The following is a 24,999-nucleotide window of genomic DNA, read 5'->3' as shown; positions in this document are numbered from 1 at the left end:
AAGATGTTCTTTTGAAACACATACATAGATCTTAATGCTAATGGGCATCACATGTTCACAAGGAAGAATAGCCATTTGTCTGAGATTTACACAGTCTCTGTGATGTTATTTTTAAAGACTTCTGGGTTGTATTCTGGTGTAAGATTTCCTCACGGGGTTCCTGTTGACGTCAGTAGGAGGTATGCTTTCATATCTGGAGAGTGTAGTTGTTTGTTTTTAACTACATAACATATGGGTCAGTGTAGAGATACCAAGAGTATAGGAGCCAGAGAAATCTCAATAGAGATGTAGATGGAATGGCTAAAAATACACATATAGTTTTAGATATTTTAATCTACTATAGTAGGTCTAAAAATGCAAGACATTCCTAAGATATTGATATTGACACTTTAAAAAAAAAAAAAAAAAGGAGATTAATCTGCATTCATTCCCAATCAGTTTATAAATTTAAGTTTCTTTGGCATTAAAGAATACAAACAAACTAAATCCAGGCATTGAATTAAACTAGTCTGAGTTGGCAGATAAATGTGCTAGAAAGCTTGCCCTGTACCTTGTATCTTTCGCATAGCCAGATGTAGTCAAGCACAAATTATCCAGATCTGAATGTAATATTGTTGCACTGTAATCTTGTTGTGAAGGTAATGATAGAATATCACATTAAAAAATGGCTGTATTACATTAAGGTTTTCTTAGTCTGTCAGTTTGTTCCTTTTCATTCTGATTAGATTTTGCTTTTACCATTCCAAATTGAAAAAAAAGAATAAATCCTTCCTGTTTATAAACTGTTATCACACTGATCTTTTTCTTTTTCTGTTCTTGAATTGATTGAAAGCATCAGTCATTATAAATCATAGCCACCTTCTCACTCCATTTTAGCATTTTGTTTTTCATGTATTCATAATAGTTTGTTCTGTGATGTTTTTAGTAGTCAATTTTATGCCTTTTTATGCTGGTTGAAAACAAGTTTATGGTTTGGAATATGCAACATGTATCTACTTGTGTGTATCTTTTTTTTTTTTTTGTATGGAATATCAGTATAGTTACTACAGAAACTGCGTGCATAGTGAAAACAAGTGAATTATATGTGCAGTGTGTTTTTATGTTGGGGATTTCAACAACTTTCTTCCTCCAAGTATCAGTGCTTCTGGTAGCTGGGTGCTTGGAATAAGCTAAAACTCTAAAAGACAAAGATTTTTCATTGCCGCTTGGTTTGGTATAATTTTTAAAATGTTTTTCTACAGGTGGACACTGTCATCCAAATTATCTGCTTGTGTTACTAGGTATGAAATTGCATTACTAATAACCGGCCTGAAGAAATCAGATTTGGCATGTTTACCTACACAGACAGTCATCTCCGAATGCATCAGGCAAAGTGTGGATGAGAGTATTTGTCTGCATATTTTCTGTATGGTATCAGCTGTAGGACCAAGTTTTCTCATCTTGTGTAAAAGTTCCTGTCATGAGACTAAACTAGCAATTTTTGTTATAGCAATTGCTTCTTAACGCCCAGGCTTCCCACCTGAGCTGATAGTACTAGTCTGACAGTAAAGGAGTTATTTAAGGTGCTTGCTCTGGGTGACTACAGTATCTGTGCTGCTGTCATCTGTCAGTAAACTTAGATCTCCGAGGCACTATGAAAACTGTGTGTCTCAATAATTTTACCATAAAGATTGGCTGTCTTTGGACTCCTAAATGAGACCTGGAAAGAAGGTGTTAATATCCGTGCTTTTATCATGGAACTATCTGCCTTCTTATGGTTCAGGTCAGAGGCCATACCCACTCAAAATAGGTTGCAGTGAGTACCTCGTGTAAGAGACTGTCAGTATACATATTCCACTTCAGGGGAGCACTTGCACATGTGCATCTGAGTGGAAATAGCCTTTGCTAGAGAAAAAAAATCTTTACCTTGTACACACCTAGCATTTCCTGGTGTTCTGCCCTGAATGTAGAGTTGTGGAGTCTACTTCTCTGGAGACATTCAAAACCCACCTGGACATGTTCCTGTGTGACCTGATCTAGGTGTTCCTGCTCCGGCAGGGGGGCTGGACTAGATGGTCTTTTAAGGTCCCTTCCAATCCCTAACATTCTGTGATGCACATAGGGCAATGCATGTCTTTCATTCTTCACTACCTCTCAAATCTGGCGTTTTGTGACTTCTACTTAGTTTTTAACTCTTCTCAACTTCTGAAGGAAAAAAAAAAAAAAGTTTGTAAAATTTTGGAAATCACAAATAGCTAGTCCTCCTAATTTTGTGTGGTGCCTTTAAGTCAACTCTGTTTGCAAAAGCAGAAAATATGAATGGTATATGTATGCAATTATGTTACTTGAAATCTAACTGATTGTGGTGCTGGAAACAATTATTTCTGTTTGGTTTAGGATTCGCTCCTACTCTTTCCACAGAAATTAGACAAACAAAATGTGTTATATTCAGCATTTGAAAACCCAACTGTCTTTTCCCAAATGCATAATTCATAGGAAGACGTAGCCCGTATTCAGACAGAAAGAGTTGTACTACTATAGGCTACTGTTACGGTTCCGTAGTTATGCCGTACAGAGACAAAGAGCCTGGAGATAATTTATTTTCTTTGGTCCTGGATTTGCTGAGAGAGCTGCTACCTGCGAGCTGAGGTTAATCTATTGCGATGTACGGCCAGGAGAAGCTTGTGTAGGAGATACAGATCTAGCACTGGCAGGCTTGTTGGAACTTTCCAGTCGATCAAAGAGTGCCACATATTCTCTTTTACGAATAGGCTGTGTTTTATTCTGTTCAATTGTCAGTGCTGACAACATAGTTAAAAATGCCTACCATCTTACTATTTTTGTGTACAGAAGTTGGAAAAGCACAGTGAAGCACCTCTGGCAAATGCCAGCGCTGGATTATTTCATGTCACATGATGTTTAAACTGAATGCCTGGAGCATTCACCGGAAAAGGAACTTGTACATATGATGGTTTGGGGTTTTCTTGTCACGGTGCTAATTGCAGAAAGCCATATATTTCTCTGGAAGACTCTGAGGAAGCTCTCTCTGTGCAGTAGTTGTACATATTCCTTTATGAGATCCCAGGTAATGAGGTTGTTGTGTACTCGTTATTCCTGAGATCTGTTTTGTAACGTGTATTGCAAAGATCTCTACTGGCAATTCCTTTGTGTGATGCTTGTGTGGGGCCAGCAACGGACTGTTGCTTCCGTGCCAGCACTATGCTGAAGTTATCCACCTCCCTGTTGTCATACCCAGATGGTGCAGGCTCTGCTTTCCCAGCGTTTGTTTGATACATGGGCTTACATAAGAAGGACTTGGCAGAGTTTGAGCTGGAGGTAGTGGTTATAGGAAGAATATTTGAAGAAAAAAGTCATGCTTCATCTGATTCTACTGTTCAGAAAGGCTTGCTCTCTTTCAAGAAGTATTAACTTATACTCATTTTTTCGGTTCTGCTAATGCTATTAGCGGAATGGAAACATTGTTGGATACAACTTTTTTGTAAGAGGCATGTTTTTACCAAACAATAAGTTTGTGGTGAGAATTATTGGTCGATGAGCTGATCTGCATTTAGCTCAATTTATACCCTTCTGTTTAATTCAGGATGTGGATAGCCTCTTTTGTGGGTATTGGAAGCCTGCTGTCAGTCACTGCAAGTCAATTGTTAAGGGTTTTTTTTGTTTGTTTGTTTAAAACTTCAGTTATAAACTTGGCCAAAGCTTTATGGACTGAAATGTGCTTTACACATGTGAATCACAGAATCACAGAAGTATTAGAGTAGATAGATACTAAGGCTCTGATATATTAGAATAAAATTGTATTTTCAAATACACAGATGACTCCCACGGAAATAACAAGAGTCAGATGTAATACATCTGAAGAAATTAACTTGGCTTTTTAAGCATTTTCTCAAATGAATACATGTAATGAATATAATATATGAACATAACTTTCTTTTATTTCTCTGCATGGGGTTCCCTAAAAGGGCTCAGAACATAGTCAGCACAGAGAAACACTGTGATTCCTGCAAGTGTTCACATTCTGAGTTGGATTTGTTGCTTTATGGTCTTCTCCTTTACAGCTATCTTAGAAGTTAGCCTTTTTCTGATTTGGATGTAGGATATGCTCTGTAACTGTGAGAAATCCAAAGCTGATGAACCACTGTGTCTGATCAGCACCTTGCCCCTGCACAGTAAGTTATTGGTCACAGCTATGTGCAGCCAGTCCCTGGACCTCTAGGGAGCAACAGTCTGTTAGCAGCTTTGCTTACGTCTCCTGCATTTACTGCACATTTACTCTGCTGTTTATGCTTTGGTAATATGACCAACATAAATTTCATTCTAACTATGTCAAATTATCAAATAAGGCTACAGCACTGCAGTGGATGAGAAAATAAAAGACCAGACAATATGATCTAAATTATTCCTGTTTTTCAATTCCAAGTCTACTGACATTTTCTCACTTTACCTGTCCAATGTATGTGTTCAGGACTTGTTTGCAGATGTCTATATTAACTAAAGAACTTTTTCCTTATACTCACACACACATATATATATGTTATTGGGGGAAATTCTTCCTAAACAAATAAACAAAGGTGATAAAGTTTGAGAATTGTTAAGCTGAGTGATTCTTGGCATTGAGTTGTGGGCTGTATTATTTGAGTGGTACCGTAATTCAGTTTTTCTGTACCTAACTACCTGATCTTTACATAGTAAGGAAGATACATGCCTTTGGAAATTTTCAACTTAAAAATAGTACAATACAGAATTCCTTGATGAAAAGTGTATTCTGCATATATTGAATGAACCAGCATTATAGATTGTGGATTGTCCTTTCCTGGGCTCTTTTATGCCTAAATCCAGATTTCTGATGCGTATATGGCTCAATGATGCCAATATCACGTATCGAATATGTATTTGCAGAAGCCTCGTAACCATCTGGGAACATTATGTTGCTAGTTCTTGACCCAACTCGGTGTCTGTTCCTCTGTGTATATACTTAAATAGCATTTCTGTTTTGGATTAGAATACCACCTGATCTTCCTGAGAGTATTTTGACTGTCAAATGTTGTAGTGAGTTGAGGGAGTTGGTTGGAGAGAAACATGTAGTCTTTCTGAGGTGTGGTTTAAGGCTCCAGAAGGAACCCCCCCCAAAATCAGATCAGCTTTGATCTGTCACCTAAAATGCTTTGTATTTGCAGTTGTTAGCAGGTACACAGAAACCTCCAGAGTTGACCAATATCTTGGTCAGTTCCTTCTTAATAATGGGGCAGAATTAAACAGCAATGACAAGATTACTGAGATCCTTAAATAAGCAGCTGATACTTATGGATCTTAGTGAGACTGAAGAGCTTGTATGTGGTCATGTGTATTACTTCTGGCTCCCATCTGAAGCTAATAACATAGCTGAAGGAGGAACTAGAAGGGATCTGTAAGATGCCGCCAGACCTGCCTCTTCTAGAGAAAAGGGTGGGACTATGTCATCTATTATTATCTTCAGATACTTTGATATTTCACCACAGTTGTCATAGAATTGGGATTTAAAAAGGAAAAAAAAAAAGTTTTAATCCTGCTTCCAGATGCTAAACTTCCTTGCAAACTCAGTTTGAGTATAAACCTAAAATGTGGTTTGAAAGTCCTCTGTGGTGCCTTGCTCCAGTTGTTACACGCTGGCAACATTTTATTTTTTTTGTTTTCACATAGCTGTTTCTCTGCTTTAAAAAAAAAAAAAAAGAAAAAAGAAAAGAAAAGAAAAGAAAAGAAAAGAAAAGAAAAGAAAAGAAAAGAAAAGAAAAGAAAAGAAAAGAAAAGAAAAGAAAAGAAAAGAAAAGAAAAGAAAAGAAAAAGAGAGAGAGAAAGAAAAACATGTTGGTGATGCACCAAAATAGAATGATACAAAAAGACTCCCTTTCCCCTCTCTCACACTCAGGGAAACATACAGCTTTACTCCAGTATTTAGTCATTAAGCATTGAAAGCTCTGTGAGAATATAGGCAGCTATACTGACACCGTAATTCTTGCAAAGTGGCAGTGAGCCAGTTCATTTCTGTTGTTGTGGTAGTTTCAAATGCCCTTGTTTCGTCTTGGTATCATTAGCGTTGTTAACTTAAGTCATGGGAAAAGGTGTTACTATTATTCTGGCAACTTTGAGCATACTCCTATGCCTGTTGATTGCAAGAGGAATGATAGATTGGGTCAGCTCCTTTTTAAGTAATTACCTGGTTATTTTTCAGCCTCTGTATTTTAAACTTGTGCTTTATTTATTATCTGCCTAGAAACCATTCTCCTGATTGCATAGTTTTTAGACCTTTGACATTTCCATGTGATACATATATAGAGTTCTGGTGGTGGGTGGTTTTAATCTTCACAGGGACAATAAATGTGGCAAATCCCTTAAGCAATGGTGTGAATTTCTTGATGTTTTGATCCCTTTCTACTTATTGCTGAGGTTGCTTGATTTAAAAACATTGGGCTGGTGTCTGTTGTTATCACTAATGCTCAAATGGCAAACCAGGTATTCCAACAAATTTTCCTTTCAATTAATCGTTGACATCTGCTTATTCTAAGCTTTAACCAAGGTGAGTTAGGTCTTTTGGCAGTGGATTATTTGTCTTTTATGGTGTGTAGGAAACTGTTCAAATGTTCATTATTTTCCTTAAGTACAAGTAGAGAAGACTGTTTGAATAAAACTGACTTGATGTGATGTTTTGTCATGACATGAGTGTCCACATGCTCATTTTGGAAATGTTCAATGGTATACCTAAGAGCATTCATTAAACAACAGTGACAAATCTGTTGAAAGGACAAAGGACATTACAAGTCTTATGGGGGGGAATCTGGGCAGTTTTGATATTAATGACTTGTTTATCCTTGTTCTGAGGAACGCTGATAAAGCTAATAAAATGAGGATCGTTATTAGATTTTTTTATACTATTTTAATTTTTTATTTTTTTTCTCTGAAAAATTCTTTGCTAGTTTTTGTACTTTTTCTGCCACTGCCAGTCTTTTAGGGTTTTTATGTTGCAGACAGAACAGATTCCTCTGACGTGTTGGCCATCTCCAAATTATTCTGCACCCTTGTACTTATTCACTGATGTGTAAGGGAAGGAATGAAAAACAGACTCCTGTATCCTGAGAACAATCACGTAACCCTTCTGTCTGTTCCACTATATTTGAAGTCAAAATAACAATAGTTCTGTAGAGAACTGGATTAACATGTATAGTGCAATTTAAAGATTGGAATATATTCTCATAGGAAAAAATATTCTTTGAAAGGTACAAACAGATTCTCAAACCTGTGTGCATGAGTAACTATTTGAAGCTCTTAATATACATTAAACTGTATCAGTTATCCCTTCAAAACAGTTCAGTCTGAACTCTCATTTCATTCATCTGTTCCATCCAAATAATTGCAACACTTTAATTTTAGAAGAAAAATATGAATTAAAACACAAATTTCAAAAGTTTTGTCAATACTACTATCAAAACCTAAACCTTCAATAGATTTAAAGACATTTTTATGCTTTATTTTACATTTCAGTGACTGAATTTCTTACATAAATTTCTTCTGGTTGTGCTTGCACAGGAAAAGCATTTTTATTTTATTTTTTTTTGAGAAAAGCTGAAATGTCTAACTGCTGTACTTTTCAGAATATTGTTAAAATATTATAGCATGTCTTATGAATGTTAGCATCTATTTTATTGTGGATTATTATATTTTTGTGGAAATTTTAAACATGATTTTTCATTTTTTCCTAGGGCTGATATGTGATATATTGTAGTCTGAGTATTCTTGTATGAATTTTCTCCTTACATACACATGCTACCTATCAGTTTGTTGCTGGTGAATATTTGCTAATCTTATGATAAAGATCAAGAGCTAACCCATTAAAATTGGTGGAAGACTATGTATAGGTGCTTTCTGTCCTTTGGAAAAATCAGAAGAACAAATAGACTGCTGAGAGTGCTTACAAAGAAGAGAGGAGGACACTTTTTTAAAAAAAATTTTTTTTTTAGGGATTTGGAAATGTGATAGATTTGGGGGAAATTAATTAATGAGATGTGTGGGTTGGAAAATATTGAAAATTTGCTGAGATTGTGGTTTGTGAATAAAAGACCACCTCTGGTTTTTTGGGATGTTTTTTGGATTTCCTTTGTCTGTGGTAGCATAAAGGATGGTTTCATTCCTTTCAGTTTCAAGGGCAATCCTTTTTCTTGCCAGGTGGCAGGCATCTGGTTTGTGATGACTGCTTGCTCTTTGCACAATATTGCATAAATTATGTCTCTGCTTAACAAAGGGGGTTACTATGTGCTGTGGTATTGCAAGTTAATAATATTCTTGACTTATAATTTTGAATGTTGAAATTGAACAGTCTAGTCATATTCACTTTATAGTCTGCCTCATTTGTGGTATGATGATGTACTTATATTTCTAAAGGTTCATTTCCCTGTAGCTTAATTTTAGAATTTCAAGCATCTTTAACCTTACTCAGAAAATCATCTTCTGCTTAAAGTGTGTGAAGCGGACATCCAGGGCAGTATTATGAAGTGTAAAGAGCTAGCACAGTGAATTTGCTGGCATAATCTTTATCACTTGTTGTTTATATAGCTGTTATTTAAAAAAAAAAAAAGTTAAGGAGTTCAGGAATACATTTTTGATGTGAACACCAGCTTGTTAGTGATAGATACTGAGTTAAATCTATGATGCAATTCTGAATAGACTTGTTGGCCTTCTTGAAGATGTCATAGACCACCAAAAGACAGGTGCGTATGGCTTGGTCACCAAGCAAATTTTTAAAAGTCTAAATTAGACTTTAGCATGATGAAGGAAGGGAGGAGATTAGCTTGTCAGTGACTGAAACGGTTTTGCTACTATTTTGTATATCTTGCTTATTATTTCAAAGTTTTCTGTGTTTGCGCATACAATTTTATGCATTTCTGAGTGTTAGCTGGAGCTCAGTTGCAGGATTGTTAGTTTGGAGAGAGAACCAAGTTATCTCCAAATAACTCTAGAACATGGTTATGAGCTGTTTGGGGAAAATCTTTCTCTTCCTCACTGCCTTCAGTAGGACAGTAAGGCAAAATCATTAGTGACAGTGCTGCTGCTTGTGATTTTGATTTTCTGTGATGTATTTGTAATTAGTTATTAATATGACATAGTATATAGGTAATCTATGTGCAAGTTATGTCTTGGAACAAAAGGATTTACATATGAATTCCTCCCTCCGAATCCCACGACTTAAGTTCAGGTTTTGTCTGCAATGAATTTGAGATGCTAAAGACATCTTAAAACAGTACAGAGAGAGCTTCTCTTGACCACTCTTCCAGAGCAATATTGGTATTCTATATCAATTTAATGGCATGAATATGCCTGATTTACATGTATTAAAAAACTGCCAGCCTTTACTGGAATGAAAAGGCAAATGGATAAAAATGAAAGCTGTACCATAATACTGTAGTCTATGTGAAGTTTTAGTTTCACATGGTTTTCTGAAAAATTAGCTACTGGCAGAGAAGATGTGATTCACATAATTGAGTTTATGGTCTCAGCACCTTCATTTTCTTAAAAACCACACTGGGCACATACTGGAAATTCCAACCATTCTGACATTATGGACAGTATAAGCCAACAGTCTCCACTTACTGCTGTCATATCGTTGACTTTGTAGTATCTGAGAAATGGGCCTTAGATTTTGAACAAATCCTGGTGTTAATGTGCTGTTTAGTAGTGCCAGATTAGATATGTTATTTGTCTCTAGGAACTCCATTTATGTTTTTGCTCAGCCAGGTGATCTGAGCTAATACAGTAGTGCATATGCAAAGTCATTATCACAGAAAAAAAAATGCACTGCAGTCAGAAAGGTATTTCTAATGCTTTCTGAGAAGAAACAGCAACATCCAATTTGCATACATCAGCATAACTGTAACATTTGCAATTAATTCTCAGTTAAATAATTTTAAACCCGTTGGAGGTAGAGTTATAGAGTGATAGCTGTTGACGGGGGGGGGAAGTACATAGTGCTGTCATGGAAGAGGTTTTTTCTCCAGAGCTTGGAACAGAGCCCAGCAGAAACAGACTGTGCTGTCCCTTTGCATGTTAGGCCGTGGAGAGGGTAACAGCTTCTTTTTTCTACCTGCAACTTTGCTAATGGGTGGTGAGGACAGTATGATAGACCTAAAGGTTTCAATCCGGAACAGGACCTCAGTATGGAATCTGTCTTTTTAAGTGTTCTCTGCTCCAAAAATGACATGAAACTGCTATGCTAAAATTCAACTTGCAGTCAAGCAAGTATATACCCAAGTCACAGATGCACTGGTTGATAACTGAGGCAAATCTCAGTGAGCGTTCTCACAGTTAACAATAAATACTGCTAGTACAAAAACTTTAAGGTAACTGGTGTCTGTGGAGATTAACTAGATTTACAGCAAAGTGAGTGGATTTGGTTTGAAAACTTAACTTTGGAAACTTCAGTCTGTACTTTCTGAAAAATCATACAATTTTCAAAACATTTTGGTCTTTGGGTTCATAAATTCAAACTGATTTGAATGTCAAATGCCATTTGAAGTTAAAAAAAATCTTAGTATGATCAATACAAAATGTCCACCATACAGCTAAATAAAAACATCATACGATGGGTGAGCAATTGGCTAACGGGCAGGGCCCAAAGGGTTATGGTAAATGAGGCTGCGTCAGGCTGGCGGGCGGTCACCAGTGGGGTCCCTCAAGGCTCCATTTTAGGGCCGGTACTTTTCAATATTTTTATAAACGATCTGGATGTAGGAATAGAAGGTATTTTGAGCAAGTTTGCTGATGACACCAAACTTGGAGGAGCTGTGGACTCGAATGAGGGTGGAAAGGCCTTGCAGAGGGATCTGGATAGGTTAGAGAGCTGGGCGATCACCAACCGCATGAAGTTCAATAAGAGCAAGTGCTGGGTCCTGCACCTGGGACGGGGCAACCCTGGCTATACATACAGACTGGGCGATGAGACGCTGGAGAGCAGCCTAGAAGAGAGGGATCTGGGGGTCGTGGTAGACAGCCAGTTGAATATGAGCCAGCAGTGTGCCCTGGCGGCCAGGAGGGCCAACCGTGTCCTGGGGTGCATCAAGCACGGCATCGCTAGTAGGTCAAGGGAGGCGATTGTCCCGCTCTACTCTGCGCTGGTGCGGCCTCACCTCGAGTACTGTGTGCAGTTCTGGGCACCACAGTATAAAAAGGACATGAAACTGTTGGAGAGTGTCCAGAGGAGGGCTACGAAGATGGTGAAAGGCCTGGAGGGGAAGACGTACGAGGAACGGCTGAGGTCACTGGGCCTGTTCAGCCTGGAGAAGAGGAGGCTGAGGGGAGACCTCATCACAGTCTACAACTTCCTCGTAAGGGGGTGTCGAGAGGCAGGAGACCTTTTCTCCATTAACACCAGTGACAGGACCCGCGGGAACGGGGTTAAGCTGAGGCAGGGGAAATTTAGGCTGGACATCAGGAGGGGGTTCTTCACAGAGAGGGTGGTTGCACACTGGAACAGGCTCCCCAGGGAAGTGGTCACTGCACCGAGCCTGTCTGAATTTAAGAAGAGATTGGACTGTGCACTTAGTCACATGGTCTGAACTTTTGGGTAGACCTGTGCGGTATCAAGAGTTGGACTTGATGATCCTTAAGGGTCCCTTCCAACTCAGGATATTCTATGATTCTATGAATACTGACTGTATGGAATATATAGAAATAAAACCATCTGACAAAGCATAGAACCAACTGAGTCTCCAAGGGAATATCCAACAGGAACTACCTGTCATGCAACTAACACTAAGTGTTTTTAACTGGAAACCTGATTCTGTTTGGTCTTGGTGGAAATTTTGGAATCTTGTTTGGTTCTTATGAGTGGTTGGTAACCCAATTCAAACATGAAGGTATGGCCTTGACAAAAAGAGAGAATTTTTAGCATATCAGCAGAACTATTCTCAGAGGTGTACATGGGTAGCAATCAAATTTCTCCTCCTCCTCCTCATCTTCCTTCTCCTCTTCCTCTTCTTCTCTTCTTCTTTTTTTTGAAACCCTGCTGATTAAAAAAAATAAAAATAAAAAATAAAATAAAAATAAAAAATAAAATAAAATAAAATAAAATAGAAATATCAAAATTATCATCTCTGGTCCCATGGCAATTTATTTGCTGTGATCTAGAATGGCCACGACCCCACCACCACCGCCACCACCTCTTTCTTGAGCTGTGAAAATACTTACCAACATAATCTGTATTCTCTTTAGTGTTTTGCTAAATACGTAATTTGGTGTTCTCAATTCAACAACTTTAAAAGTGTATATTTGTAGGGTTTATTTGATGAATTTGCAGTGCACAAGTTATGTGGACATATCTATATGTTAGCAAACTCCAGAAGAAATGATGGATGCAGTAGATGTTCGTAGAATATAATGGTGTTTGCTTCCTTTTGGCATCCTTAAAAAGAGAAGATAAAAGTATCCTGTGGTAGTATCTTGGACAACAGGGAATAATATAATAATATGTAACGTTATACGTATTATATAATATATAATACTTATTTAATATTTAATGATGGACTGAAACTGGTTAGGGGATGTATGAAAAGCTAAATTGGTGAAGGTGCAACAGTATAAAAGCTCATTTCTAGGTAATACTTAATACTGTGAGACATTAGCACAGTTTTTAGGTATGCTAGATATTTCAAACTTAGCTGTCCTTTGCTGTACAATACAGTAATAATAGCAAGATGCCTTGTGTGACAAATAAATAATTCACATGCACACTAACTACTTCCAGTTAAACTGTCCTTTTACTATCTGATTCAACAATAATAACTGGATGTCCTGCATAGTAGATAAAGTAATTTGCATGCACACTGATGTTCTTCTGTCATTGGATATGATGTAATTTAATCTCATTTTTCCACCAGCATAATAAATGTGACTGTGTGCGAAAGAGAATGTGTGTGTGTATGTACCATTTTACTTGGAAATAATCTCCCAAAAAGGAGGAAAATTACTACATTGCAAAGAGTTTGGTGTTCCCAAAAGACTTTGTTTACAGTTTTGTTTGACTGCTAAGCACTTATTGTAAGGAGAATAGATTGTTCTAGTTCTAGTCATTATAATACTGTTCTGTTTTAATATTGCATGATCTGTGGGCTGCCATAAAATTCTTACAAATTGAAGGGCTGATATAACATGAAATGAGGCACCTCGTCTGAATGTTGCTTTTGTTTTGTATATAACAAATTAGTATGTTGACATTTGTCACTGATGGATTTCATTATTTGCTGAAAGGGGTTTAGGAGGTTTGACAGCATGAATGGTTTGTCCCACAGACTTTTGAGAATTGATAAAGGCATCTTTGTTCTTTGTGCAAAAGCACAACAGATATCTTATTGACTTGATGCATACAAAAAGGAAGGCTTGCATAGCTGCTGCACAAAATAAACTAAAAAAATAATTTTGAAGCCATTACTTAACTCTTGTGTGTTGTTCTCTCTCTCTCTCTCTCTCTCTCTCTCTCTCTCTCTCTCAGCTAACAGCATTAGGTAGCATTAATCAATGTAACAAGAACCACATTTTTTACATCACTTACAGTTTATGTATTGGTTATAGATGACAAAAATAAGAAAAATAGGTAATGGAAGATAGCAGTACTACTTAGTTAAAAGTATATTGTCTGAACCATTTTTATGACAGGAGAGTGCAGAGTGTTTTAGCATTTTTTGTCTAGAAAGAGGATGAAGGCATAGTAGAAATAGTGCATTTTAGCATGAATGTTGAGAATCAGAATAAACTTGGCAGCATTGGTTTTGCAGCCAGTCTTTTAAGTACAATGAAAGGCTTCAGCAAGTGGATTTGTAGAAACTACTAGGTACCACCAGGTACCAGCAAGAATTGTGGGTGATACTATATATTGGCAAAAATTCTGTCATGTGCAGATAACTATCTTCACCTCACTGTTTGCTCCCATATGTGTTGTTGGCACAAGCAGCAAGAGATATGAACGGAAAATTTTGAAGAATTGGACCTGTGCCTCTTTTATTGCATGATAAGACATTCTGATCATTTTTTTAAAACTCTGAGCTTTACATTTTTATTTATTTGCCTTAGAAATATCAGGTATTTCTAGCTCTGTCTGCTCCTGTAACGATTCCTGGACGATTCAGGTATATATCCGGAGTTTTCTTGGTCTTCAGGTGAAATATTTGTGATAGAAAAAGCAAAAACGTTCCTCAGGTTTATTTTGTTTTGGGATACTAGTCTAACTGTAGTTTGTAAAGATTTAATAAGAAGCACTTCAGCCTTCAAGAAGATTTAATTTCCTTGCTGCTTTTAGAACAGTGATACAGATGCTTTTAGAACAGATCATAGCATTACACTGAGAAAAAGAATCTTTAAAATTTCAAAGAACAAGTAATCTCTTCTGTTGTTGCTGTTTGTTTCTTTTGTTTGTTTGTTCTTGTGTATGTAGATAAAAGCTGTCTTCTGTATATTAAATGAAGAAAAAATGACACATTCTTTATTTTACTTTGTCTTGTCCAAGTCATCTTTTGAGACTTTTAATGTACTGGATCTTACCCTGAGTGAATTTTATCTGAATATGGAGAAGCAGATAAATTTTGCCCCTTCTGTCTGTGTATTTATCATAGTAGCTTATTTGTACTTTGGCTCTCAGCTCTGTTAGTATCTGCCGGAAGCTTCACAATGTAGCAAGAGGAAATCCAGGTCTTCCACTAATAGCAATGATGCAAAACTACAAGTAATGAAATCCATCCATGATCACATAATAACATCCACCCATCAGTGACAAATGTCATCGTTTAGACTGGAACTGAGAAATGTTGTTTGTGACTGTTGTGACAATATAAAGAGCAGTTTGAAAAGACTCTGAAAAAAATACTATGTGCATTGCTGGTATACAACAAGAGCTTTCTCTTTTAGTCTTTAGAAACCAAAAATAATTATTATCACACACACACACACAAAAATGCATTTATAAAATGAGAGGTGAGAGTACCTATGTCTGTTTCTATTAGCCTCTTATTTAAATAAAATGATCAATTAAAATTATGAATTACAATGTGGAAAAGTTTCACATGAAATCTGGAATTTAGCAAATCCAGAATGTAAACTAAATATTGCATTTGCATGTTAATATAAAGTTCTTATTGAAATTAGTGGAAGCATTGTGTTTCTTCTAGCTTTTCAGAGATGAATTTTCTCTTCAGCCTCTGAACCTCTTTTGTGATGCTCTGTATTTCAGCAAGAGTAGAGATACCTCATCATTGCCATGGTCTTTGCATCACCTGTTTATTCTTTTTTTTTAAAAAAAGGATAGTTCCATGAAAAATTCCATATCCAAAAGTACTATTCACTGAAAAAAAAGAATCCTAAATATTGTTATTTTCTTTATCTTTATTTCTTTGCTCTTTAACTGGAATAATCTACATTGGTTTCCAATCTATGTTTATTAAGAGGGGGGAAAAAAAAGCTAATTGAGTTGTACAGCTTATATGATTTATCATTTGGAAACATAAAACAATATAATTTTGTATTATGAATACTTAGTAAGGAATTTGGGAATTGGTGGCACTAATTCACAAATTATTTTCAATGTTAACAATGTCAATGCTTTTTGAAAAGTAATTGCATGCATGGTGTGAATGTTGAAAATTGAGCTTGCGCTTACTCCTATCAATAAATCAGTTAAATATGAAAAATTTATTATGTGATGTAAAACATGAAAAGCTTTAGTCCTCAAGATGTTCTAGAGAGTTCTAGCTTGTAAGATTTTTTAACAAGATTGTAGCCATGGAAATATAGTGCTATTGAATTTTATAAGAGGTTTCCATTGCTTTTTTTTTTTTTTTTTTTTGAGTGGAAGGTTGTTTCAAACAAATCAGAAAGAAGAGTCTTGATGGGCAGTAGAAGGCTTTGAAACAGTAATTCTTTCTATTTTCCCCTATAATTTTTTATGTTTGTTTTTCTTTCCATACAACAGCAGGCAATTTGCTGCATGCCACAAATCCTGGGAGTAGAGAAGTCTAAATGCACAGATATTGTTGGGCTTATGTAAGACATCAGGAAGTGAAATCTAGAGAGCTCCAAACAAGCACTGCAAGTTCTTCATATCTGAAGAATGTGTAAAATGAAAAGATGTGAACTAGAGCTGCTGTTAGGCATCCTGGGGAATATCAGAGGTCAAATGGAGGATAACTCCTTAACTCCGTGTTTCTTACTTGGGTGGACTGATGGTTGATCTTGTCAGCTCCAGTCCCTGATGAGCTTGTTACAAACTTGGGTTAGTGCACAGGCAATACTTGGTTCGGAGGCATTTATCAGATTGACATCTACATGTGAAATATGTCCTTTCTTTCCCTCTTGGGGGAAAGTCCAAAGTCAGGACACTTGAAGCAGATAGGATTTATTAATATGCTATGACTGCATGGTATCAATCACATATAAGTTGTTTTGTCTTGTGAATTTTTGTAAAATCACAAAGTTTTTGTCTTAGTGCTGTCAATGTGTGTGCTCCGTGGATGTTAGATGATGAGACAGCATTATTTAAGTAAATTAGTTGCATTATTACCAAATTGTTTATTTTGTGGTGTGTTCTGATGTCAAGAGCTCTATCTAGGGAAATTCCTGTAACCCTTCTGTTGGAAGCAATATTTTCAGTCTATCATTTTAATACTGTATATTTTGGTTGGATTATAGAGGACAGTTCTTCTGGAGCTGAGCACCAGAAGAAAGCTAGAAGTTCAGAACAGAGCATGGTTTAGAAAAAAAATAGAAAAGAGTAATGGCCATTTTTTGCAAGACTGGAGTAAAAATTAAATCCTCTAAATGTATTTCTTGTCTGCTTGATGTGCACCTTGTAGGCCAGCTGAATAAACATCTTGGTTTAGTAGGTACAGCTCTGCATTTTCTACTTGAAGTTCCCTAGGGTAGAAATATGAAATGAGAATCCCCCTTTTAGATTGACTGTCCTATGGTATTCAAAGACATTAATGTGTTGTATCGCCCTGCATATGGTTAGCTCTTTTTGATCTAATTTTAAAAGAAAAAATACATTTTTAAGTAGCTTGGTTCGTTTCTTGACTTTTTTTTACATCTTCATTGTTAAAAAATACCAGAGTATTGGAGATTCATTTTTAATAGAACCTTTTTTTAAACCTTTTACTCACATAAAGCTTCAAGCAAGTTGTGATTGGAAATGCTTGATACAGCATGGAAGGATAATACATATCTATTCATTTGTGAACAAAAAGTTAAGAGAATTGAATTATTATTAGATGGGTTGATACAGTTTACCTTTATGTTGGCAGATCAGTGTTATCTGAGAGTGCATTGAATTTTCTGTTTATTTTTTGAAGCATGTAAATCCTGTGTCCCTTTTTGTTCAGGTCAGGATGACTGGCCTTTTGCAGTTGCAAAATAAGGAGTCCTGGCATAAGAAAATAGCATTTGTCAATGCTTGGCAATATTTTCAGTGTGTTTTATTTCATTTTTGTCAGTCATGAAATTCCAGAGCTATTCTGATTTCTGAGGAAAACTTATAAAATTTCCTCTGTGAATAAAAATCAACAAATCAAATCCACAGTTGATTTGTAATTCCAAAGATATTTTAATTAAAATAAAAGCTGTGGAATGTGGTGAATGTCACAGTCGTGTGGGATCAGTACTGTGTTTCTATATAAGTTTTTACTTCGAGGCTGTTCATTTAGCATAATTTAGAATGCAGATATGAGAAGGATCAAGAGTTGTTACAAACCCAGTTTTTTTAAATTTTTTTTTATTTTTATTTGTGTGTGTGTGTGTGTAGCAACTGATTGAGCTTAGGTTGATGCTATCTTTTTCCTTTCACTGTATTATTTTTTCAGTTTTATGCCAAGTACCAGTCTTGCTCCTGAATAGCAAAAAAGGGTCTCACCTGGGAGGGATCCACCCTTGTTTATACACATTATGACTAATCTGGCTTGGTATAACAAAATAAGCAAAACTGAAGTAGTTGTCTGACAATTCATGGAGCAGCTGCTGCCCAGGTTTCTGATCAGTAATTAGATGCTAGGCTCTCTGCAATTTGAAGCTTGGATGCTGAGTCAACGTACTTAGAGATTGTCTGATACCATCCTCCTTCCAACACACAGGAGTTCCCTGTTGCCTACAAGAACACTATATTATTGCAGGATTTATGGAATAAGAAGTCATTCATCTGCTCTGGAGTGACTGTCATCTGTCACTTCCATTCACCTGATGGTTTGTTTCCCAGTATGATTATAGGGAGGGAAAATGTCTTTACAAAGTTTCCAATATTTCTGGTGCAATTCTGAGTTTTATAACTACAAGATTCTTGTCTCTACAACTTCATCGTATGTACGTTTGAGCTTCTGGCATACAGTAAACTTGGGAGATCAAAAAGTTTCATGGGAGATCAAAAAGATTCATCTCTTTAGTTCTCTCAGTACGGAAACGTAACATGCACCAGAATGCTGGAGATTACAGAGGTAAGTAATTGGATGTGACACGTTCTTGTGTCTGCATTCCAATGACACAAGTGTCCTCAAAGATAAATTAAGCTAACATTCAAAGTCTGATGTAGATATTGCAGACAATATGATAATATTGTTCTCTGTATCGCTGCAGTAATGTAGGTTGAAGGCAACTGATGAGAGTTTGCATAACATGTTTATAAAGAGTTGTCACTTAATTGTCTAACTGTCCAAATTCCAGCAATCCTGAAATGTATGTCTCAATGTTAGCATGTTCCTATGAACAGATTTTTGAGGTATTTTCCCTGCTCCCTTTTACATGGGAATTTTCCAGAAGTAAAATAACTCTTTAACCCATTTACTATCTGACTTCCTTTTTCTAAATAGGAAAAGGTAAACAACACATGGAGTGTTATTAAGACATGAAAAGTATTTTACGTTATAATTTACTTCTGTAATAGTGGTTTTGGGTTCTACTTTTGACTCCAGAAGCCTAATTTGTGTCTCAGCTCTGTTGTTTCAAAAAGTACTTAAGGAAACATGTCTGCAAATCCCTGTATGCTTAGAGGGAAAAAGTTCTCCTTCAAAAGGAGTGGAACAAGCCTGTTAGAAATGTGCTTCATGTTCCTAGCTTAAATGTGTACTTAAGTTCTTGCACGTACATTTGGCTTGAGCTTGTGCTATGTGTCTCTTGTCTGATTATGTGTGAGCAGCCAAAAATAGCACACTGCTGCAGCCTCTGTGCAAAGCAGCACCTGCATCAAGTCATGAGTCTGGAGAAGAAGTTTAGCAAAATTGCTTTCAGAAACTTGGCTTCTAAACTGGTGATATTACTGTTCAGAACTCTAGGACTCATTGGAAACCTTTTATTTGTTACAGAGAACATTTATTAAGAACATCTAGTTGAGTGGATTCAGATGATTAGAACACAAGGACCCCTTGGCCTTTCACACCAAAAAATTCTTTCCCTTTGGAGTTCATATTTTCCCTCATATGCTTCCCTTCATACCACAGTTACAGAGTTGATATTTCCCTTAACTGCAGTTTTACTTGGATAAAGAGTTTGTTCCTTCTTTCTGTACAAAGATCTAAGTTATAAGGGTGTAATTCTGGTCAGAATAATAACCTTTTGCTTTAAAAATATAACCAAGTGTATACTTGTTGAAAACAAGTCATTAACTTCTATTTTTCTGTAAGAGCCATTGGGAATTCCTCCAGCTTCCTGGGAAGGACTGGTGGTTTTTTTTTTGTTTTTTTTTTTTGTTTTTTTGTTAACTGGGAGAGGTTTCCCACCTTCCTTACCGCATTGAGCTAACCTGTTCTGGCCTGCTTTAGAAACCTGGGCCAGACTTGAAAAGACACCAGCTAGAGTCATATAAAGGCTGGGCATACCTTGTCAGGTCTTGATGTAATTGCGGAGCTGAATCACCTTTGTCCCCTCCTAGTGCATGAACAGATTTATTTCCTTTTTAATTCCAGTGAAAGCAATAGATATCAAGCATTATAATTCATTTCTTATAAATCAGATGGATGGTATGAGGTCCAAATTCCTATTCGGGTTTAAAAATGTATAAGTATATATATTTCATTATATATATATGTATATGAAATTGTTGCAATTTAATCATCATCCTAATTATCTTAATTTTCACATGGCCACTTTCTTGAATTACTGAATTTTTGAGCAACAACACTAATAGTAACAACAATGAATGACATTGTACATCCCACATCTTAAAAAAATAGATTTAGGGATTAGGTGAGATCAGTAAAGGTGGAACAGAGCTTCTGGAATTCAAACATTGTATTGGAAACAGAGAATCTGTATTTTAACATAATACATAGAATCAAATTTCTCCCCAGACTAGTAGGTGCTGGACATACTATAAAAGCACGTTCAGTCTTTGAGAAAATTACTCTTAAAATAAATGGGAACTTTGCACTGCTCTATAGTGATATCTGCTGCTGTATGAAGCTCTGAGTTGGACATTTAGTTGTTTGTTAAGGGAAAACAGAATAAAGGGATTATTTAAGGTGTTCTCGGGAAAGGAAGTTGTTGGCTGTACTGAGACTCTAAAATGAAATTCCGCTGCTGCACATAATCTTATTTTTGACCTTGTAGAAGTTGCATTCATATTCCTTGCCCAAAATTTAACTCATGTTCATTTTTCTCTCTAAAGTGCTTTTTAATCCTTTTGTAAAGAAGAAGGTTTTCTGATTGTGGCATTTCTATTATTTAATTGGAAAGAGAAGGAACTAGAATCTTTACTTTTATTATGTGTATACCTACAGTAGTCTTAAAGTGCATACCGTTCTGTGAGCTTGTTTATAAGGCATGAAGTTACTTGTATTTTGCTGAAACAAATGGCCAAAGCACAACCAGCAGTATGTCTGGAATGTTATTTACTTGGTCCATTTCTGCATTTTTTCTTTGTAGCACTGTACACATGCCACAGTTAGGGGTCATTTACTTACCACTGACCAAAGTAGTACCCCCAAAGCTTCAGTTATTCTTCTCAGTAGGGGTTTGTAATAAAAGGCTCATCATGTTCTGCAGCTTCTGTGCTCACTCTTCCCTTCTCTCCCTCCTTCACTTCTCTTAATCGGAATTGCTTTTGGCTGAGATTTCTAGAGCTGCGTTTTTTTTTCTTGATGTGTTCTTTGTGACTTGATTCCTCTATTGGTACTTACATTTCAATCATTTGGCATTGTAAGAAATAATGTAGGAAATTAACTTGCTTTGCTGGATTATATTTACTATTACTATTATTATTATTATTCTACAAGGAGATGGTTACTGAGTATGTTTTTCTACTTAAGTGTGTGACATATTTTACGTTCCTAGTTCCAGATACTCAACCAGTTGCAAGAAAACTGTGGGTGTTTTAACATTTCCAGCGGAAGGGTAGGGTGGGTGGGGAAGCTCTATGGAACGCTGACGAATAATATTTGACTCTTGGAAATGTCTTAAGGCCATGCGCTCCCCTCCCACGCTCGGAAAGCTAGACTTAATTTTAAAGACTTGTGGTCTTGAAGGTATTACCATTGTTCTTTATTCCCTTTCTAACTGGCTGGAACTGAGAAAACAGTTGAAAAGGAGATTATGGATGCCTAGGGTTAGTGCAGGAATACTCTGCAGATGGTGGTGGTGGTGGTTTGTGTCCTTGCAGGTCCCATTAGTGGCGCCATGCCCCTTTAATCTCTTCTACGTTAATCATAGAGGTCTTAGTTCTCCTACTCTTTTTTTCCCAGGCGTAAAATTATGTAACTTTTAGGACATTAACGTCTACAACATCTGTAAGCATAACAGAAACTGCCTTACAGCAGAACAAGAGCTGGGAACTGCAGAAACTTGCAATTCAGTGTGTTTTCCATAGCAGAGCAAGTATGCATAGCAGGTTTTTTGTCCCCAATTTCTTCTTTTAGTACTTAAGTGCAAAGCAGAGTAGATACAGATTGTGTTGTTTTCTCCTGTAGTGAAAAGGAGAAATTTAGTGGGTATCTAAGCCTTCTTTTCACTTCTGTGAAGGGTGCTCTCCTTCCTCTGCATTTGCACAAACCATCACCTCTTATCATCAGTTGGTATCTTTTTAACTTGTTTTAAGTTGTAATGAGCACATGAGCTCTACTATACATGGCTCTTGTTCTTTTGGGTAGTGATTTATTTTCTTTATAAAATGTTTCTGCTTTATTTATTTCCAGCTTTGATCATTTAACTGATAAGTACGCACTACCCGTATTCACACCTGCTCATCTTTTATTATTGTGGCTTATGCATAAATGCTTGTGTTGAAATAAATCAATCTTGTAATTTGAAAAATATAAAACTTTGGTTTAAGTTACTTCGTAAAGGTAATAGCTGTTTCACAGTTGAATACAAAACAAGTGCTTGGCAGAATTTTAATTTAATTATCTGCCAACCAATGATAAAGTACAACCTAATTCCTAAAAATGCCTGAGCTATAAACTATTTGTCATGACCTAGCATGCATACAGTAATAACAGGCTGACAAGGCTAATAAAGCCTATACATTATTATGGTCATAGAATGTGTGTTACAACAGGTCTATAATGTATTTTGTCCTTCTTTCCCATTGTACAGCCCACACATCATCTTCCTGTCACAGAGTGTATTACCTGGGGGGAGCCATCTCTGTGGAACACGTCTGTGCCATGAAATTGCTCATGCTTGGTTTGGACTGGCCATTGGGGCTCGTGATTGGACTGAAGAGTGGATAAGTGAAGGATTTGCCACTTTTTTAGAAGATGTATTTTGGGCTAGGGCACAACAGGTAAGGTGATGATGCATCACTTCTCAACTGAATCATGTGGAAAACAAAATTATATTCTTTGCTGTGAATTAGATATAAATAAAATCTCTTGTGTTATGAGGCTAAGTTTTGAAAAATAATATTGGAATTTGCCTGCTAATTTGATTTTTTTTAATTCTTTCTTTCCACAATGAACACTGATCTTTACAGAGGTAAATGTTAGTGCAAATAAGAATGGAAACATCTGTTTGTCAGTGATTACCTTCCCACAAATAGGCTACTTAAATAATATTGTTCAGCTATCAAACAGGTGCTCTGCATTCTCTCTACTTACATCGTGTTCCTGAAAGTGGAGCAATCAGCAGCATCTTACTGAATATCGTAATATTTCAGTTACCTGATCTAAAGGGTTTGGTTTTTCCCTGTGATAGCCAAATGACAAGCCTCAAAACAAAATGAAAGCTAATGAAATACAGGGCCAGCGCTTATACTTTTTTATCTCTTACACTGTCTAGCAGGAGTTACCATCTTGTCAGAGGCTTAGAAATCATTGCCCTTCTTAAAGTGAAAAGCTCATAAATTGCATGTCACCTAGTAAAGTGGTTTTCTGATCCGACTCTTATTTTTGTCATACCTCTGCTATTTCAAGCATTTCATGTGTTCATGATTTCTTCTTGTGCTTGTGTCAGTTAGGCTCTGACTCTGCCGTTAAAGTTTGCAGAGCTCCATCTGTGGAAGAGCAGGTGGGACTGGGACCTGAAATCACGAGCCCTTCTGAGCCTCCATTTTATTACGTATCAGGCATATTTATAGCATCGAACAAAAGAGAATTCCTTGTCACTTACCATGCTTCTGCAATGAGAAAGAGGTGAAGGCTGTCCGAACACTTTGCTTTTCCGTTCTGGTCCTAAAAATTCTTTTCCGTCCTTACATTGAGCATCGCTCCTCTACTGTGAGCTGCCCATATTAATTCTGTTACACTTCTGTGAGTCACTTGAAAGCATTTTAATTGTAGTAGGCATCCTTCCATATAGCTGAAGAGAAAGCAGTGAGCAGCAAAACAGGGTGATTATTCACGGTTATTTTATAAGATCAGAAAATCTTTTTTTTTTTTTTTTTTAATAATTATTGAGTAGTTTTGGTGCTGTGTAATCCTAGAATTGTAGGATTGTCGGTGAATTCTCTGCTGCCTGACTATAATTCCGGTTGTGACTGAATACTGGTGTAATGCAGGAGAATATTAGCTGCTTTTAGCTTCTCCCATTTCCTGTCTTTTCTTGTAACAAAAAGTGTAAATTAGTTGTTGATTTGTAAGCTGACAACCTAGCATTTATTTCATAAGCATGCATCTCTTGACGCTGTGTTAATGTGGGAAAATGCAACAGGGAGCTTTCACCAGGGTGGCAGACATAGCAGGGAAGAGGGGTGAAGTCAGGACATAGAGCAACTCTTTGCTTTCAAGGCTGGGAAAAGTAAAGATGCAATCAAAATCGATATGTGAGGTATCTGTACGGTATGTTCAGTTCACTTGCAGCCAGTCACTAAAGGGAAAGCAACATGCCTTCTTCTATCCTCGGACAGAAATATTTAACCAACTATTGATTTGATGCACCCAGTGAGGCTACTGTTTTTCATAGTGCTGCTATTAACTCTTAGAGCATCAGGTGTGACTATATTTTTTAACACGGGTGTTTATACTCTTTCTTGCATTGCCTGCGCATTAAAGGCAAACAAAATGAGTTTCTCTCTGAAAATTATTGTTATCTCTTGCGAAATGGCAATCAATGATCTGTGTTTTTCGTACACTAAGCAGCTGTCACATGATGAAGAAAAAGCACAGCAGGAATTGAAAGCTTTACTTCGCTGGCGACGACTCAGAGATGAGGTGCAGAATTCTGAAGAAGAGCTGCAAGTTTTAAGGTAAAGCTACAGCAGTGTAATCTTCGCTTTTGCATGTTCTCCCCCTCCCTCCCCACCCCAGTCCTGTTTTCTACCATTTTCTCCCTTCAGAGGACATACATCCAAATCATCTAATTAAATTACTGCATTTCCTTATTTCCTTCTAAAGAAAAAAGAAAAGTCAACTTAAATTGACTAGGTTATTCATCTTCTATATAATGCAATTGCTTTAGTGTTTGTTATAGAAAGCTTTCCAAAAACATGGGATTTAGCCTGATATTAAATGTCTCTAAGCAGTTTACAAGAGCCTCTATTCGGGGGAGGGAAGAAGTAAAAGAGACCATTTCCTGAACAAAGTT

General features: G+C 36.6%; 1 protein-coding gene across 18 annotated transcripts in view; it reads left to right on the top strand.

The window, feature by feature from the left end:
• Nucleotides 1-24,999, top strand: part of AOPEP (aminopeptidase O (putative)) — a 200,085-nt gene that overhangs the window by 60,493 nt on the left and 114,593 nt on the right. For 15 of the 18 annotated variants that reach the window (XR_007169588.2, XR_010827952.1, XR_007169586.2 and 12 more), the window contains exons 6-7: nucleotides 22,573-22,762; nucleotides 24,552-24,661. Coding sequence is in view for 7 of the 18 variants with exons in the window: in XM_048080489.2 (XP_047936446.1) it covers nucleotides 22,573-22,762; nucleotides 24,552-24,661 (300 nt within the window). In the remaining 11 variants the exon portion in view is untranslated. The remainder of the gene's footprint in view (nucleotides 1-22,572; nucleotides 22,763-24,551; nucleotides 24,662-24,999) is intronic. The other 3 variants (XM_048080490.2, XM_048080496.2, XM_048080497.2) reach the window with 1 other exon arrangement.

The sequence above is a fragment of the Anser cygnoides genome, chromosome Z, assembly GCF_040182565.1.
Source record: "Anser cygnoides isolate HZ-2024a breed goose chromosome Z, Taihu_goose_T2T_genome, whole genome shotgun sequence".
Taxonomy (NCBI): domain Eukaryota; kingdom Metazoa; phylum Chordata; class Aves; order Anseriformes; family Anatidae; genus Anser; species Anser cygnoides.
This window is presented reverse-complemented; position numbering and strand designations above follow the sequence as displayed.